This window comes from Mastigoproctus giganteus, chromosome 4 (genome assembly GCF_048544385.1).
Source record: "Mastigoproctus giganteus isolate SK-2022 chromosome 4, ASM4854438v1, whole genome shotgun sequence".
NCBI classification, from domain to species: Eukaryota; Metazoa; Arthropoda; class Arachnida; order Uropygi; family Thelyphonidae; genus Mastigoproctus; species Mastigoproctus giganteus.
The window spans coordinates 204,803,125-204,822,302 of NC_143578.1; the positions used below are offsets into that span (position 1 = coordinate 204,803,125).

General features: G+C 37.0%; 1 protein-coding gene across 1 annotated transcript in view; it reads left to right on the plus strand.

The window, feature by feature from the left end:
- Pbp95 (proximal sequence element A Pbp95) overlaps nucleotides 1–19,178 on the plus strand; it is a 542,864-nt gene that overhangs the window by 401,126 nt on the left and 122,560 nt on the right. The window contains exon 16 of the mRNA XM_090372002.1: nucleotides 6,928–7,098. Coding sequence (XP_090228128.1) covers nucleotides 6,928–7,098 — 171 coding nt within the window. The remainder of the gene's footprint in view (nucleotides 1–6,927; nucleotides 7,099–19,178) is intronic.

Here is a 19,178-nt window from a genome sequence, read left to right on the forward strand (position 1 = left end):
TGGATGAACAGATGAGGAAGAAGAAAAGTTGGTTCTGTGAGTTTGAACTTGGACAGCGAAATGATGTTGACTGGTTGCAGACTGCTTTGAAAGAGAGAACAGGAATTATAGAAGCCAATTCAGAAGAACAGTGCCATGCAAGTATCTATAGAAAAAAACTATTCAATTGCTGCCTGGAAGCAGGTAAATTTCCACTACAGTGGAAAAAGGCAAATTTAAAACTGCTCCTAAAAAACCCAACAAAGCCACCAGAGACACCTAGTTCCTACAGACCCATATCCCTGCTACCAACCCTCAGTAAAATATTCGAAAGGCTGCTACATACCAGAATCACAAGGCATTATAATGAAGTAAATCCTAACATGACAAAGCAATATGGATTTACTCCTGGCAAATCCACTATCGAAGCAATACAGAACCTCCTCTCTAGAGCCACCCATTGTCAAAGGAAATACTTCCTCGTCATCGCAGTGGATTTTGCTGGGGCATTCGACACCCTCTGGTGGCCAAGCGTCTTGGCGAAACTCAGAGCTGCCAACCTTCCATTGAATCTTTATTATTGCATGAAGGATTACCTGGCTGATAGAGCAGTGCAAGTTACCACACCATATAAATGCCTCAGTCGCCCAATCCGCAGGGGCTGCCCCCAGGGTTCTGTCCTGGGGCCGCTCCTGTGGAACTTTGTCTTAGACGAATTCCTCGCCATGGATCTGGGTGGTGTGGAGGTCCAGGCCAATGCAGATGACTTGTCTTGACCATCGAGGCTGACAGCAGATCCTCCTTAGAAAGAGCAATATCTCAGTTTGTCTGAAACATAAAATATTGAACTAATGTGTACTCCCCACCGTGAGTTATGGAAGTGAAACTTGGGCACTCACTAAAAGGAAGAGAAGCTGAGAAATACCCAGCGAAGAATGGAATGAATTATATTGGGAGTCAGACTGTTAGATAAGAAGAGAAACACGTGGATTTAGCAGCAAACTCAAGTAAAGGACAAAACTAAAGAACTAAAATGGTCTTGGGCAGGACACATAGCTCAAAGACATGATGACAGATGGACTAAGAAAATAACAGAATGGTACCCAAGAGGAGCTAGAAGAAAACCTGGAAGACAAAGGCAGAGATGGATAGATGAAATTCATGAGTTTATGGGTAGTAAATGGATGGCCATTGCACAAAACAGAAGGAACTGGAAAGTTGCTGGAGAGGCTTTCTTCCTGCAGTGGATTGAAAATGGCTGATGATGATGATGGTGATGATCTGGTGGTTTAATGGGTTCAAGGATCGCGCTGGTTTCTACAATGTTAAAGTATGCAGTGAAGTCACCATTGCCGATTCTGCAGCTGCAGAGAAATTTTGTGATGTGTTGGAATAAATTACTGATGAAGGCAGCTATTCAAACCAGCAAATTTTTAACGTTGACGAGACTACTCTGTATTGGAAAAAAAATGCCAGATCAAATGTACGTTGCCAAAGGGGAAAATTCAATGCCAGGTTTCAAGTCATCAAAAGATAGGTTCACGCTCTTGCTTGGGGCTAATGCAGCGGTAGTTTACAGATTAAAACCACTTCTTTTATACCATTCTGGAAATCCTTGTGCATTTAAGGACAACAATAAAACCACATTACCCGTGCATTTCCAATCGAACCAAAGAGCATGGATAACAGTATCTCTCTGAGGATTGGTTTAAATGCTGCTTCATTCCCGAGGTTGAAAAATATTGTAAAGACAACAACGTTCCTTTCAAGATTTTGCTTCTATTAGATCAGCATTTCCCAAACTTTTTTAAGTCACGGAACACTTTTCATCTCACAACATATTCACAGAACACTTGCGAAACACAAGTTTAGCAGGAACCAAAAAACTATTTGCTAATATTTTATTATATATGATGCATCAGGAGCATCTTTATTTCCAACACATGTAAATCTGAAATTCAGATAACTGTCATCATACTTTTATTTTCGTCTTTTATTATTTGGTTCCTGTTTTTTTACTTGAGATTTTTGGGGGAGCAAAAGGCTGCTATTGTTCATCCTCACTTTGAAGTGTGACAATATTGTGTTCGTTTTCATCAACCACAGTTGCAATACTGGAAGTACTTGCTTCTCTTTTTAAAGTTCCTTTTTTCAACCACAAATCCATGGTCACATTTTAATAATAATATTTTGAAATACTAATAATTATCAAAAAAAATTTATACAAGGATGTGAGTTTAGTTATGATATCGGTTCGCTTCCTCCTCTCCTTCAACCCATTTACTCCAGACTAAATCGCATGCGAATGACATATTAGATCACTTCATTGCTGCTTCTTCTTAGATGCCATTATCTCTACACATACTTTTCTATGCGAAAGCCCACCACAATAAAGTGTTCCGCGGTCTATTTGATTATTAGTCTATGCTAGTATATTAACAACCGAAAAAAAATTATGTTAAATGTTATAATGATAGAAAAGTGGTGTATGCTACAAATATGCAAAATTTATTTTTTATTTTATTTTTTTAATTATTAATTATGATTTTTCACGGAACACAGTTTGATAAATGCTGTATTGGATAATTCTCCTGGACATCCTATGCATCTAGATGATTTCAATTCTAACATGAGAGTCATGTTTCTACCGCCAAACACAACTTCACTCATCCAACATAAGGATCAGGGTGTTATTTCGAATTTAAAAGCATAGTATTTATGCACAACATTTGATTAGGCATTGTCTGCAGTAGATGATGGGAAAAATTTTATGTTAAGAGACTTTTAGAAATCTTACAATATTTACCACAACATCTTAAACATTAATAAAGCCTGGACAGAAATTACTAAAAGTTGTTTAAATGGCGCATGGAAGAAAATATGCCCATGGCATGTAAAAAGCTTCGAAGTATTTGAAAAAGATGAATCATATGAAGAGTTTACAGATAAGATTGTGAAGGTTGCAGAGCTGCTTCAGTTGGAGGTTCATGCTAAAGAGGAAGAAGAGAAGGAATTATCTAACGAAGAACTTATTGATGTGCAGGCAGTGAGAGTGAAAGAAGAAAATGCTGACGAAGCTCAAGATGAACCAAATGAGGAGCCGAACATCTTTCATTGAATATTTGTTGTCCCAAAATATTTGGTAATTTGGTTATTTTTCTCATTGGTAATATTGTGGATATGAAGGCATTGATAAAATTTTTTTTTTATCAATTTCTTATCCAGCTCTCCACAGGTTTATAACAGTTTTTATTATAGTTTTTAAGCCTTTTTAAGAGGTTTAAATACTATACAGCTAATTTTGCCTTTTGGATAATTTTTCTTTTAAAAGCGAATTTTTTAAATTCACTTTCCTTGTTTTACCCATTTCTGTTTTTTTTTTTATTTGCAAGGCTGTGTTTATTAAAAACAGTTCCTAAATACTCAAATTACTAACCTGTCCATGTTCAATACGTTTCTTTTATGTAAACATAATGAAAAAGTTAAGTGCACCAAATATGTGAAGCTACTTTGATATACCCTGTATATTAATGATCTCCTTTTTACATCTCCCATGCCAAATTTTATAAATGATCCGTGGAAATTAAAAAAAGAAGTTAAACGGAGATGCAGCCATGCCTCCCTCCAAATTTAACTTTAAAACATTTTACATTGAGGGAAACATTTACCAGTGCTTCCTTCAATCCTCACTGCAGTTATGCCATTTTTATAGAAAGTTTTTGTCCCTTTGAAAGGAGAATTAAAATGTGAATAATGGTGATAACCTGAAGTTTCAAAAAAAATTACCATTACCAATATCTAAATATGGTAACAACCTTATTCTCTCATGACGCTCACCCTTTTTTTCAAACGGTATTGCTGGACGCATTGTTTGAATCATGGATCTGATTTAAACCAAAATTTTAAATAATGAAATTGAAGCAGATTTTCAAGGCTAAGTAACAAGGCTCTAGTAACTTAGTTAAAATATCCTCAAAAGAGAAGTGCAGTTCAACTCTTAATTTGTTTAATAGCATTATGATTTGGCATTTGAGAAGGCATATACAGACTGGCAGTTAACACTTCACTTCTGATTACTGCATGATGTTCATGTCAGAATTCCTCCTTTTGTAGTGGCATTACCGATAGGGGTACCACTACAAAAGCTGAATAATTTAGCTATAGCAGAATCACTGTGGAAGTACAGTAACATGCAGGTGATGGTTAGAATGATTACCACATACAGGGCATTGTAATAGGCTCATTTTTTTTTTTTTTTTTTTAAATGCCATCTGGAGCACATAAACTCATTGTTTCAAATATCAGTGGTCAGCAAAAGTTATATTGATTCCATGCTTGCAGAAATTGGATGTTTCAACTTTGAAAACTGCATTCTCTAGTGTGATGAATCATAGTATATATCATTTCAATCTGATGGAAGAATTTGGGTTTAGTGATAGACGTGTCACGATATGATGTTGGGCTGCTGATTTTTATAGATGGTATGATGAAAGGATTGCCCTACTGTGATATTTTAAAGTGTTGCACTTCTTGCATAAGTGAAAATTTTACATTGAAGACTTATACATTCAGGACAATGTTCCCTGTCATAATGTCAGTGCATGTTGACTTGATCAGTGTTAACTTATCCAATTTATCTCACTGCATATCTGTGTGTTAAATTGGATAGGCAAAATCAGCCTTGGAGATTGACTACATTAAAAGGTTTCCTTCATGAGGAACGTTGAAATTATTTTATTTAAACTTGCCAAAACTTGTATTGAAAGGAAAACATTGGCCTATTTTACCATGTTGAAGGGCAAAGTTGTTTTTTTTTTTTTTTTTTTTTTTTTTGTTACCTGTATGAATAACTGTTGGTGTTCTAATACCTTTGATGACATATTTGTATGTGTAGTACATGTATATAGAATATACAAATGAATATGCATACCATTCCTGAGAGATAAAGTCTTGCCTGGAAGGTGCTGAAGTGGTCACAATGTAGAACAGATTCATAATACAGTCGATTCCGGTTATTTGGGACACATCGGCACTGGTGCATTTTGGCCCAATTAAGTGGCTGCCCCAGTTTATCTGAAGTTTCACGTAAATAGTTAAAAATACAATGGACCCACCTTTACTCCCCCAACTCTGGTTCACTGTACAATCAAATCACGTTACGATGCACTCACCATAATAAAGTACCATTCACTATACAATGTGTAGTAAACGCTAGTCCTTGTGATCACGTTTGTGAATTGAATTTTAACTCTATTAAACAGCAATTCTAATTAGCGAAAATAGGAGGAATATTATCCACAGGCTATAAAAGTAAAGATATATTAAGCACAAATTTACCCTTTATTACCTTACCAATTAAAAAATTAAATGATACGTGATAATCGAAATAATTAATACGTACTATAATATGTACATACTAACTAGTTGATATTTCTGTTCACTGACATTTGTGGGTGGGGGTTAAAATTTAAAACAGTAAAAAGATAAGAAATCAATAAAAAAGAACACAGCACACACAAATTGCAAGTAACACAATACTCGCAAGTGAGAACGGAGTAAGTTATGAAGCTTTAAAAATAGGAATGAAGAGAAGATTCTGAAAATTAATTTTTTTATATGATTGAAGATTCCATGGAAGTGTAAACACATTTCACCATAATAACCCACAGAATGCTAGCTGTCGATATTATCACAAATTCAACAAGATCGAGTTTACTATCCGTTTATGATAGATTACACTAACAGAAAAGCCCAATAAACAGCTCACATCTGATGAGTATGGGCTTGACAAATCCAGGGTCCTGAGCTGAATATCATCATTCTTCTCTTTCTTGGTGATTCCTTTCTACTTCTCTCTCTCTCTCTCTCTCTCTCTCTCTCTCTCTCTCTCTCTCTCTCTCTCTCTCTCTCTCTCTCTCTCTCTGTCTCTCAGGGTAACTTCGGAATTTTTTTTTTTTTTTTTGGCTGGTGCAGCATAAGCCTCAGGCTTCCTTGCGCCATAATTAACCCCAGGGGCTCACATCTGGTGAGTATGGGCGTGGCACACTCAGGGTACTGAGCTGGATATCATCATTCTTCTCTTTCTTGGTGATTCCCTTCTACTTCTCTCTCAGGGTAATTTTATTTTTTATTTATTTTTTTTTTTTGTCTGGTGCAGCATAAGCCTCAGGCTTCCTTGCACCATATGACTGATAATAATAATAATAACAGGTGATTGCTAATTGTTTTTATTATTTTATGGTTGTGACCTCCAGAAATCCGACTGAACCAAGTGGTTCAGTTGGAGACAACTGTAGGGTAATGTCCAGTGCTGCGGTCTCCTGCCCCGATTAAACGGCATATTGTCCCAATTAAGCGAAGTAAACCCTGGCTATTTTCTCATTTGTGTTCTGTTTTTTAAGATTTGCCCCAAATAATGGCTGCCCCAATTAACCGGTGGCCCAAATAACTGGAATCCACTGTATAAGAATATGTAGATACAAGTTGTCACTGATTTACGTTGGGGATGGACTGTAGCATGTCGGAACACCATTCTGGTTTGTAATACACATTCTATTGTTGTGTTGTGTTGTGTTGTAATACTTCATTATTAAAATTAAGATTTTGTTTTTTTTTTATTTTTAATAATGAAGAACCTGACCCCTGGGTATGTGTTCATTTGTCACTTTCCTTTATACATGATCGAAATTGCCTTGACTACATCATGCAGCTTGAGATTCTACGTTTGGCACTCCTTACTAGTGAATGTAATCTGTCAGGTATTGTGTGAGTATTAAAGGAATGCAGTTACAATGTTCACAGTTAGTGAAAAAGTGAAAATATTTTCAGTTTACCACATTATTATTTATTTTTTTTTTTTCCCTTTTTCATTTGTCTTAAAAAATGGGATATATGTGTGGAGGACATTTGCAAAAATGTGATATTTATTTATTATTTATTTTTTTCCAGAACAACACAGATTTTCCAGAATCTAGTACATGTGTGGGAATGGCTGATGGTGAAAGTCTGCCAGCATTGGCAAGAACAGTGAGGTCCACAAAAACAATCCTTTATCGACGAAGGATTCATCGTGCAGTACACAAACGGATTAATGCAATCCTTGAGAAACAGAAGGCTTCTGTAGGTATCTGAAATATTAATATAGGGTAAACTCTGATCCAGAGACTTTTATTATTACAGGTAGACATCCAAAATCTCCAACTACAGAACCTGGCAATTTCTGGTTTTTGCATAATAAATTTAAATGTGTATAAATTGCCAAGCTAAATGTAAAAAATCTTCAGTGTGCAGCTGAACAGAAAACACATTGTTAGCATGCTAAGTCATCATTATTGGGCACTTACTTTTTGATAATTTTCTATATCACCCGTTCCCAAACTATGGAGATTTACTGACCTCTTCAAAAATCAAAACAAGTTTGCTGACCCCTATATATATGTATATATATGTATGTATGAACACAGGGTTTTATGAAAAGAAAATTTAAAAATTTTTATGTGTGAAACAACTCAACCTTATTCTTATTTTTATACAGATATATAATGAAAACTTTATTTATCATCAGTTTACTATACATAGAATGAATAATTTGAAATATGTATACAATTATATATATATACTAACCATATCAAAAATAAGTAATGTTCTATATCCAAATTCATTGTGATTCTATCAGTATATTTTTTAAGAAAATAAGCACATTACTTGATACTTTCTGAGCTTTTCGCGGACCCTCTAGAACTGGTCTACGGGCCCCCAGGGATCTGTCGACGCATTTGGAAAAAGCTGATCTGTAAGATTAACTTGTTCAAAATTATTGTAGAAAAATTAATACTAATTACCAAAAAAGTAATGCAGCATTTAAATATTACAAATACAGTTATACTTGGCAAGGCGAAGTTCTGTTGCCTGAGAACCAAAATTCTGCAATATTCAAAATAAAATCATAACAACAAACAATTATTTTTAGGCCACCCGAATAATTAAATTCATCTGCCATGCTGTGTATCATATGTCTGTTAATTGCTTGTGTTCTATGGTCGATTTGTCTGTTTTGCTGGATGAAAAACCCCAGTTCTGGGAAAAAACTTGCTATCTACGCCTGAGACCGACTAACTCAGCCACGGAGTGAAAAAAGGCCATTAAAGTTCCTCGCGTCATCGACAGGATTTGGACCCGGGCCTCGTAGCAACTTGCCCTTAATACCATACTGCTCCAATTTGTACAGTAGTCTTCCATGCTCAACAGTATCAAAAGCTTTCTTGAAATCCAAATATATGATATCAAAATTATTTTGAAAAGGCTTCAGTTCTGCAAATTGCAGCATCTGGAGACTGGGCACTTGCAAGGTGGTCTAATTGACATGTTTAAGGCTTTCAATGGATTGAGCAAGTTCAGTGCTGATCGAATTGTACTTCTTGCTAAGACTGCTCATGAGGGGAGATAAATTCCAATTGAGGAAGGATGGTGACAGAATAGAAGTTGGCCTCTAGCCAGTAGATGGTTGATTGCTGAAACAAACTTTCGTCTGTTTTTGTGGAAGTGGATAGTAGTTTGAATAAATTCAGAGAAGAACTAGACAAACTGTTGGAGGGAATGGATAGGTGAAATGGGAAGTTTTTTTTTTATTGACTGACGCTGTGTAAGTTGCTTTCTTGCATCATTTGCCAGTACTAATACTATAAAAAAGAAAATAAGTGTTGCTCACTACTATTCAAACTAAAGAATAAGTAATATGACAGAAGAAACTTACAAACCAAAGAAGAAGAAGAGGGAGGGGGTGACTAAAGCAAATGTAACAGGCTGTGTTGTGCAATCAAACATAACTTTACTATAAAGATAAACATGGTTATGTTTGTCTACAAAACTACTTTAGGAAAAGAAAACTAATTGTACAAAATTAATGTAGCAAATTAGTGCTACATTTAGTTTTATACTGGCCAGGTGCAATTCTGCTACTTCAATACCAAAATACCCTAAAAGCAACATTCACACCCACAGCACCAATGCATGACATGCCACTCCAAGGAATTGCATGCTCTTGTAATGTTATTTATTCTGGAAATGGCCATCATTTGGTGGGTATGAGCAGGCACCTTCTTAGGCAGAAAATCATGTGTTTGCACTAGTGAGAATGAGTGTTGCTTCGTTTCTTATTTTATAATTAAAATTTGGATTCAGTTAAAATTTGCTTTTGATTAAAATTTGAAAGCAAAAAGCCATAATCAAGAAACCCAGGAACAATGAAAATGCTAAAAACATTGCCTCCTTTTTGTTCATTTTTAAAAAATCATGCTTTGCCTGTTATAATTTGTTATGTGACAGTTATGTTCTGCCCATGTTTCTTAACTGCAAACCTCCATTCTCATATTTAAATCAACATATTTTGTATATATGAATAAATGTTAGTCATATAGAGAAATTGGCAGAAAGTTCGTGGCTTACTGCCAACAGACTACCAATGCATTATCTGTTTACTTTGGCTCTGACGCTACTAGTTAGATTCATAGAGTTCATCTCAGCATTAAATATAGTATGAAAGTATAGTACTGAAATATTTTTTTACTCATAAAAATGTAAATTTTACTTTCCTGTTTAAGTGCCAATAGAATGTTGTTGATGTAGGTTTATTAATTCCCCTGCTATAACTGGTAAGGAATTGAACAGTTCGTTAGGACTAGGCTGTTGAGAAGCTGAGTTGGTGTAGTGTTCATTTATTTATTTAAAAATAAAAACTTCCTCATGCCCATGTAATACTTTCCTGGCTTTAGAAATAAGTGTTTATATATGTGGCTTGCTTAATTTTCTGCTCAGTAGATATTTTATGTTTCGCAGTAAGCAGACTTTCTGTTTCGAATACATAAGGATAAAAGCATTTTACTGTGCAGTGTTAGAGGCAAGTTACAGCTATAGATAAAGGGATCGTTCAGTGGCAGGAGACATATTGGTCATTAATCATGAATGCTGTTTGTGGAGTAATGTTATTAATGATACCCTTTGTTTGCCTACTGTTTTTAATATTTATAATGTACTAATGTGACAGTAGTAGGATATGCTACTAAAAAAGTAATGTTTAAATTAGGCAATTTCACTGAAAAATGGCAGTTGGGCTTTAACATGGTAAATGTATAGTACCTACATTTGGATTGCAATATTCCCAGAATAACATACCTTTTGGGTGGTATCTAATTGAAGGTTGTAAAAAATGAAAAAGGCCTATGGGTAATTGTACAGTCCAACATGAAGTTTTCTGGGCAGTGCAGATAAGGTGCTAGAACAGTTTATGGGGTTTTGTCAATGATATATAGGAATTTTGCCAACAAGGAGAAAGACGTGATTTTTTTTTTTTTTTTATGTGAACCCCAAACACGAGAGGTATTAGAATCTATAGTACTTAGTACCGTGCTTTGGTTGTAGGTTGAGAAGACGAAAGAAGATATTTGTTGACATTGGACTTGAACTTCTGTAGATTGTAATTTCCAGGAAATACGTATGAAGGAAGGTTGTTCCAGAAAACGGCAGTTGAATGAATAAATGAGGAAGATGAAAAGTTGGTTCTGTGGGTTTGAAGTTGGACAGTAAATGGATGTTGGCTGGTAGCGGCACCTGTTCGGACTGTTTTGAAAGAGAGAGCGGGAATTATAGAAGCCAATTCAGAAGAACAGTGCCCATGGAAGTATCTGTAGAAGAGGCATGCAGCAGAAACAGTACATCTATGAGAAAGCGAGTGGAGAGACTCTGTTAGAGATGAATCATTAATTAACCTAACTGTCCTCTTCTGAATGGAATCAAGAAGCTTGAGAGAAGTTTTGGGGGCGCCACCCCAGATGTGGGAAAAATATTCCATGGCAGGGTGCATTTGTGATTTATACACAGTGATGAGCAGCTGTTTGGAAGAAAAGTAACGCCGAGAGCGAAAGAGAAAACCAAGTTTTTTAGATGCAGAGGAAGCAATATTTGTAATGTGCTTGTGCCAAGAGAGATTAGAAGTCGGGGTAATCCCCAAAAGAGATATATCATTTTTCCTAGAAATCGGAGTGTCACTAAAGATAAGCATAGGAGCAGAAGAATCCTTTTGGCGAGATATAAGACAAGACTGAGTTTTAGAAGGGTTGAAATCAACTAAGTTGTCTTTGCCCCGCTGGAGAATTACCTGAAGATTGGCATTTGAGGAATTGGTAGCAGATTTCCGAGAAGTTGAAGCTGATTGAGCAGGACAAGGTTTCTCAAAATGGAAAGTGGAATGCAATGTGCTATCATCGGCAAAACTATGGATAGGATTTCCAGTCAATGGAAGAAGGTCATTAATATACAAGAGGAAAAGAGTGGGGGAAAGAACTGAACCTTGGGGGACACCGGCATTAGTGGAGAAGTTAGAAGACAGAGAGCCATCTACCATCACCCTCAGTGAGCGATCAGAGAGAAAACTGGATAACCAATTATTAAAAACAGTTGGCAAACCATAAGATGGAAGCTTGTTTAGAAGACCTTTATGCCAAATATGATCAAAAGCCTTTGAGATGTCAAGAGCAACTACTTGTGTTTCACCGAACCTTTCCATTGAATTAGTCCATAAATGGGTAAGCCAGAATATCACCAGTGGATCGACGATTATTCCATAATCACCTCTTTGTCCAGAGTGAACAAAGAGGCATATCTTAGACTAGTGGTGGGCAAACTACGGCCCACCTGGAGGTTCTATCCGGCCCGCTGCAAATTTTAAAACAATAGTACAGAAATTTTCAGTTTCAATGTTTTAAAAAAATTCATTTAAGGGCGTGTTCCATTTTTTGCATATGTGAAAATCTACATAGAAATTTGAATATTTTTTGCATGTGCAAAAAATGGAACCTGCTCTAATAAATATGTATAAAATTATTAAAATATACTTATTTGCTTTTATATTTAAATTCCAAAAAAATAGAAACAAGATTTTGAAATGGATATACCGCTCACGAGTTTATATTAACGACAACAGAGGCGCTAATATTTGTCCACATGACCACATCAAATAACATTAGTCGGTTCGGGAATGTGCGCGAAGCGGGAACCTACCATTGAATGAAAAGATGGCGGACAGGCCGACGCATTCCAACTTCATAAATGTTGAATGTTAGTGTCATGATGATGAAATTATTAAAAATAGTATTGTTGTTGGTGCTTGTGAGTTTTATTGTGGATATTAGTAAAATATTTCAACCCCAAAATGTCTACTAAAAAATAAAATTGATTCAGAGTGCCGTGTTTTCAAAGATGAATGGACCTAGAAGTACTTTTTCACAGTTGTAAAGGATAAACCACTGCGTCTCATCTGCAATGAAACCGTAGCAGTTTTCAAAGAATACATTTCCTGCCACTTCACTTCTAAGCATAAAATTTCCAATTACAAAGCAATGTCCGAATATGAAAGGAAACGAACGAAAAGTAGATCTTCGCAAAAAATTATCAAGTTACCAAAATTTTTTTAAGAAAAAAAATAGTTCTCAGAAAGCAGCTACACATGCAGGTTATATTGTAGCATACAATATTGCTAAAAGTAATAAAGCTCTCTGTAATGGGGAGTTTGTTAAACACTGTATGCTCCAAATTTCCATGTTTATCCTTAAAAAAGATTTGAAACTGTAAGCTTATCCCGAAAAACTGACTTCTAGAGTCGAAGCCATAAATAAAAATCTGACATCACAGTTGGAGTCAAAGATTGGTCAATTTAAATTCTGCTCCATTACTATGGGTGAAAGCACTGATATAAATGATACTGCTCAGCTAGTATTATTTATAAGAGGTGTTGATGAAAACTCTATTACTGAGGAATTGGCATGCATGCGGTCGTTAAAAGGAACAACAACAGAGTCTGATATTTTTCATGAATTTCAGAAAGCACTTTGAACATTGAGGTACCCATAACAAACATATGTAATATTACAACCGATGGAGCACAAAGTGTGACAGGTAAAAAATCTGGATTTGTTGGGATCTTTAATCAAAAATACCCCGGGAATAATGTTGTCTTTCTACATTGCGTTGTACATCAAGATGCCCTGTGTAAATCAGCCTCGAATATGAAACCTGTGCTTGATGTAATCGTGAAGCTTGTAAATACTATTCGATCTCGTGGGCTTACTCACAAACAATTTCGAGATTTTCTTGAGTCCATGCAATCTGAATACTCTGATGTGCTGTATTACACAAAAGTTAGGTGGCTGAGTTCAGGACGCGTCTTCGAGCGAGTTTGGCAGCTGAAAGACAAGTTAGTGTCATTCTTCCATGAGAAACAGTGGTCTGTGGAGTGTGAAATATTGGAAGATACAGCATGGCTTTTGGACTTTGCATTTTTCACAGATTATCTCTGTCACTTGAACAAGTTGAATGTCAAAATGCAAGGAAAAAATCAATTTATCAACGATATCTGGGGCCATCTCAGAGATTTTAAACCCCAACTTGTTTGCTAATCAAATAGCTAAGAACAACTTGTCTCACTTCCCGAGATTAAATTCAATAGCCCCAGTAAATAAAGACCAGCTTAAGAGCTACGAAGATGGCCCTTCATCTTGAATTTGAACAAAGATTTCAAGACTTCGGTGCCATTGAAAAAGACTTTGATATTTTCAGCATGCCTTTTAATGTGGACTGTGAAGTAGTGAGACCGGACTTGCAACTTGAATTAATTGAATTTCAATCTAATAATCACCTCAAACAGTTGTTTCTCAATGTCCCAAAATTAGAGTTCTACAAGTCTTTGTCGAAATCAAGTTTCCCAAATCTGATATCTCACACCCAGAAAGCTAGTGCTATGTTTGCTTCATCCTATATATGTGGACAGGTGTTTTCTGCAACGAAACTTCGAAAGAGTTGTATTAGAAACAGCCTGACAGATAAGCATTTAACTTCACTTCTCAGAATCAGTACATTCCAGTTCGAACCAGATTATGAGGAACTTTTAGAAATGCAATCACAACTTCATTCATCGCATTAGTATTAAAGAATTTTTAAAATTATTGCGTTTTATAATAAATTATATTGGCCCGCCAAAATTTTTTCTTTTCTTTTTTTAGCCCACTCCTAAAAAAGTTTGCCCATCACTGTCTTAGACCATATCTTGTGTACTGTCTCATTATAGGAAGGTTGTAGATATAGTGGAACAGGTGCAGAGAAGAGTAAAAAGGTTAGTTAGCACAGAAGGGTACTAGACATCTGCAAAGATAACTGATGTATGTGTTGCTGACCGGGCTAGTCAGGTGGGTAAAGTGCCAGGCAGGCACTTTACCCACCTGGCTAGCCCGGGTTTGAATCCCACCTCGGGCTTGGATCAGAATAAAATGCAAAAGCTTTGGGAGGTGCATTATTGAAGTGTATGAGCTTATGCAGCATTTGCCAAAAAAAAAAAAAAAATCACACCATTCCCTCCAAATGCCTGTCCAGTTCCTTCTTAAATTTATTCAACCTATCAAATTCCACAACGATAGATGGAAGTTTGTTCCAGCAATTAACCACCTGCTGGCTAAAGGCAAATTTCCGCACATCTGTTCTGCATCTGTCCTTTCTTAATTTGAATTTATGCCTCCTTAGGTTCGTAATCTGAACAAGTGGAAGGATCCCATCAGAATTCAGCGTGCTCAACCCATTCAAGGCCTTATATACCTCAATCAGATCACCGTGCAGGTGCCTAGTCTCCAGCCACTGCAATTTGCAGAACTTAAGCCTCTCTTGGTAAGAGGATCCCTTCATTCCCCTCACCAATCTTATTGCCCTTCTCTGTACACGCTCAAGTAAATCTACATCCTTCCTAAAATGAGGCCTCCAGACCTGTATGCAGTACTCAAGGCGTGGCCTGACCATTGCCTTATACAGAGGGATAATCACCTCCTTTTCCCTGCTAGCAAAATTCCTATATATCATTGACAAAACCCCATGACCTGCCCTGGCAGCCTGTCTGCATTGCTCAGAAAACTTCATATCTGACTGCACAGTTACTCCCAGGTCTTTTTCATTTTCTACCACCTTAAGTGTAGTACCACACAGTCGGTACGTTTCTCTGGGGTTACTTCTACCCATATGCAGTACTTTGCATATGGGTAGAAGTAGTCTCCTTGTGTGCTTGTATGTGTGAGTCATCCAAAGAAAAAAGGTAAGCATGCTATTGGCATTTAGTTTACTAGTGCTGCGGAAAGTAGTAGTTTGAATAAATTTAAAGGATTGGACAAATTATTATAAGGGATAATGGAGAAGAGCTATAGAATGAATTCTCTAAAACAATAAGTTAAGGATTGCTTAGCTAAAATGGTGTTTAGGTCTAAAAGCCTCAGACAAGAAATTTACTAGATTAACAAGTTAGTGCAAAGTATTATTTTAGTTCCTAGTAAATCACCGAAGCAGATGAAATAGCATTTTTTTTTTTTTTTTTATATTTCATATTGTGAAACGGTTTCACGAGTTGCCCTAATATTGCACTACCATGAATAAGCAATGCTTCGCCAAAGGAGAAGACTAATGTTACTTATTCTAGCAGATACCACCATCCAGATGGTACCATTTTGAAGTTTGTTGGCCTCTCATTGGTCAGTGGGTAGGTAAGGTACCCTAGTGATACAATAAGTGACAACCCAGTTATGAAAAAGGGTGATGTTTCTCTTTTTTATTACTATCATTTATTCAGTAAACTCCATAAATTGTTCTTGTCGTCATTCTTGACGAGAATGCTCTCGACGTCATTCTTGTCTTCAAATCTGGGTTTAGGTCTAAATCTGATGTTCAGTCCCAATATTGAATTGTCAGAGTCAGTAGCTAATGATTTCTCAGTTTGGTGGTAAGGTTCGTCACTGTATAAAGAGATCTTGGGCGAAGGAGGTAAATCCCTTATAGTCTTCTTCATTGGGTGGTGCTACAGTTCTTGCTGTTAGTACTGTACAATAGTAAACTGTACAGTGCTTACACCAGTTGACTAGTCTGATGTTGCTTTAGAACAGTTGAGGATGGAGAGAGTTAGAAAATGCCCAGTATTGAGTGTAGCTGAATTATTAACCATAAATTATTAAATTTATAGTTAATCTTTTCTATAAACAGTGACTTACTGACATAAATTCCACACAACCAAGGATCTTGGTACCATTATAAATACTCATGCAGCTGATGAGCTGCATGATAAGTTATATGGGGGGGTTAAAAAGTTTGTGGTACAAGTATGAAAGAGTAGTGGTACAGTGTTAAAAATTTCTGTACTTGTATATATAATGTGTCAAACAGCAATACACCAATTTTCATGCAGTATTCCAAATAACATCTGTTTTTTTTTTTTTTTTTTTTAATTACAGGTCCATGAAGTCAACAAATGGTGCATAGTGTTAGGGTCAGGCCACCTTGGTTTCCCACATCTGCACCATATGTATTCTGTGAAGAAATACACTACTATTGTAAATTCCAGAAAATTGTTCTCTTTTGGATGTGCAGTATTGTGTTGGGTTCCATTGTTATGTCCTAGCATTTGGCCACAGGGCCCCCTAGTGGAACCCTACATTGCCCGCACACAGGGCTAGGAGGTAGCCAAGCTGCCCATTATTCTTTGGATTGTCTCCGCCAGGGTCGCCTGAGTTTCCTGGACAGAGACAAAAAAAAAAAAACTGTTAAGGTAGAGTGTGGGGTTTAGAGTCGAGGGGGAAAAGACAGAAAATTTGGGGACGAGAGAAAAGGCATCCCCAAGAGCAATGGAAACATGCTCCATCAAGCGAAAAGGGGAATGGGATAGGGAAGAAAAGTAGCGGTGCAAGGGTGCACCACTGCGATTGCCATTTGGTGCATTTTTCTTCATGCAGTTCAACAGTATCTGTTGAACTGCATGGGATCCTGTTGAAGTGATCATAAACCCACTTCAGCAGGATCCCCATGAAGATATTCATGGGATCCTGTTGTAGTGGGTTTATGACCAACAGAATTTTGGGTCTGATAGCAATGTTTGGTCCAAATTTAGGAGTCAAGTCCAGAAGAGTTTTATTCCTGTAACGGTCCAATTTTCGGTGTCTGGTAGTTGCATTTAAGGCAAGTAGCTAGATCTCTTAGAGTTGATTTGGCGACGTCATTCTTGTCTTCAAATCTGGGTTTAGGTCTAAATCTGATGTTCAGTCCCAATATTGAATTGTCAGAGTCAGTAGCTAATGATTTCTCAGTTCTTCGCTGTATAAAGAGATCTTGGGCGAAGGAGGTAAATCCCTTATAGTCTTCTTCATTCTCGATTAGTTTGTGCTCACAGTTCTTGGGGAGATAATGTATTTTTGTTATGAGATTACATCTGAGTTCCTCAAAAATCTCGCAATCATACATTAGGTCCCAGGACTCTTGGGAACCACAGTGACAGAGAGGGTCTTCCGTCAGTCCTAGTGCATGGAGTTTCCCTTTAATTGATCCATGGCCTGTCAAGAAGGTAGGTGGCTTGCAGGCTGGGGAGAACCATAGTGGTGATTTTGAAAATATTCAGTCAATGCCTGGAAGGAATTTCTTTGTGATGCTGCCTTTGGTTGAGCTAGACCATTTGTTTTGCCACGCCTGCTGCAGGTGCTCAGTGAGACATCTTTTTTCCATATTTTTTGTTATTGGTTGGGTCTGTCATGTATTCCAGGAAAGTGGTGGTTTTTTCATTTGGAGAGATGTTAGAGAAGGCCAGTTCTAACCACCTCCAGATCCAGCGGCAGTGCTCCAGCAAGGACTTGGAGGACATTTGTGCTGACCATGCAGCAGGCATGCATAATGGTAAAGAAAGAATCCTTATTTGTCTTACCAAATATAAATATAGTAGTACATTAGTAAGAGACAAATTCCCTTCACAGCAGAAAATGCCAGAGAATTAATATAAAATGAAATGTATAAAAGAATAGCGAAAATATAACAGAAAAGTATATAAAATGAAAGTCTCGTCACTACATTTCTGTCTGGAGTCCTGTCAGTCAGTTGTAGTAAAAAGTTCAGCTTAATATCACGTCTGCTGAAACAACCTATGCGAGGTATACACTTGTTCAAATAATTACACACAGTTGCATACACAGTCATTGACAGAAATACACAAAACTGCTAGGCAACAGTAGCCTTGGCGAACCACACTGCAGTTTGTCTTCTATAGTTCTGATCTTCTACAAGCTTATCAAAGTCAATTCCCATATGTGATAAGCTGTGAACTGACTGCAATGTTCTGCCTGGTAAGAATCTGTCGGCTATATTCAGTCTGCTGGCTGGCTATCATCTTCAGTGATTTCATGCCTCTTAAGGCAGATGGTGGGATGTGCCGCTCACATGGCTGCCAGAAGCAAGGTGAAGAGATCACACCAGTCATCATCTGTATTTTGGTTAACAATCATTTCCAGGCAATGATGTCTGGTAAATGCTGTAGTTTAAGCTGTTCAGCAAGCTGTGCGGTCCTTAACTGATGGAGGGAGACAGTGTTTATTGTTGGCCCACTTCAGCAGCCAGAATTCAGTCCCATATATATTCTCCTAATGTGGGTATGGGTGGCTGACCCCCACAATTCAGCACCATACAATATGGCCAAATACACTGTGGTTCTTATATGTTGTGCAGTTGTTGTAATTTGTTTCACATACAAGAGGTGCTGTTTGGTTGTCCAATGTAAGAAGTTCATTCTATTTATAAGCATGTCAATATGAGATCTTTATGAGTTTTGACAATTGGAATAGTTATGCCATTTAGTTTTGGTTGTACAAGCATAGGTGATCTTTTTAGAGAGTACACCATCATTACAGTCTTCTGTGGATTTAGGGCAAAGCCAAATCTATCTAAATACATAACTCCAGAAGCTTATGATTTATCTTGTCACACAATTCACTACTGGTCATGGACAATTGGATGGTTGTCAGAATTTTAATGTCGTCTGCGTAAGTGCATACATCATCTCTTCCCTTGCAGAAAGAGATCAGCATCACGGTAAAGAGGAGTCCAGATAACACTCCACCCTGTGAAACTCCTGAATGGACTGGGCATTGGAGGATCTGATTCTCTGTATGGAAATACATAGAATGACAGATTAGTAGGGACTGGAGGAACTTTGTTTCCCTTTATTTGGAAGGCATGTTGGAGCGGGTGCAGTAGGGGACATACATTTAGACTATCGAAGGCTGCTTTTATATCAGCATATATTATAGCAACTCGATTTCGAGCTTGGAAGGCATTCAGTATCTCAGTTTGAACTTTGAGGAGGTTTG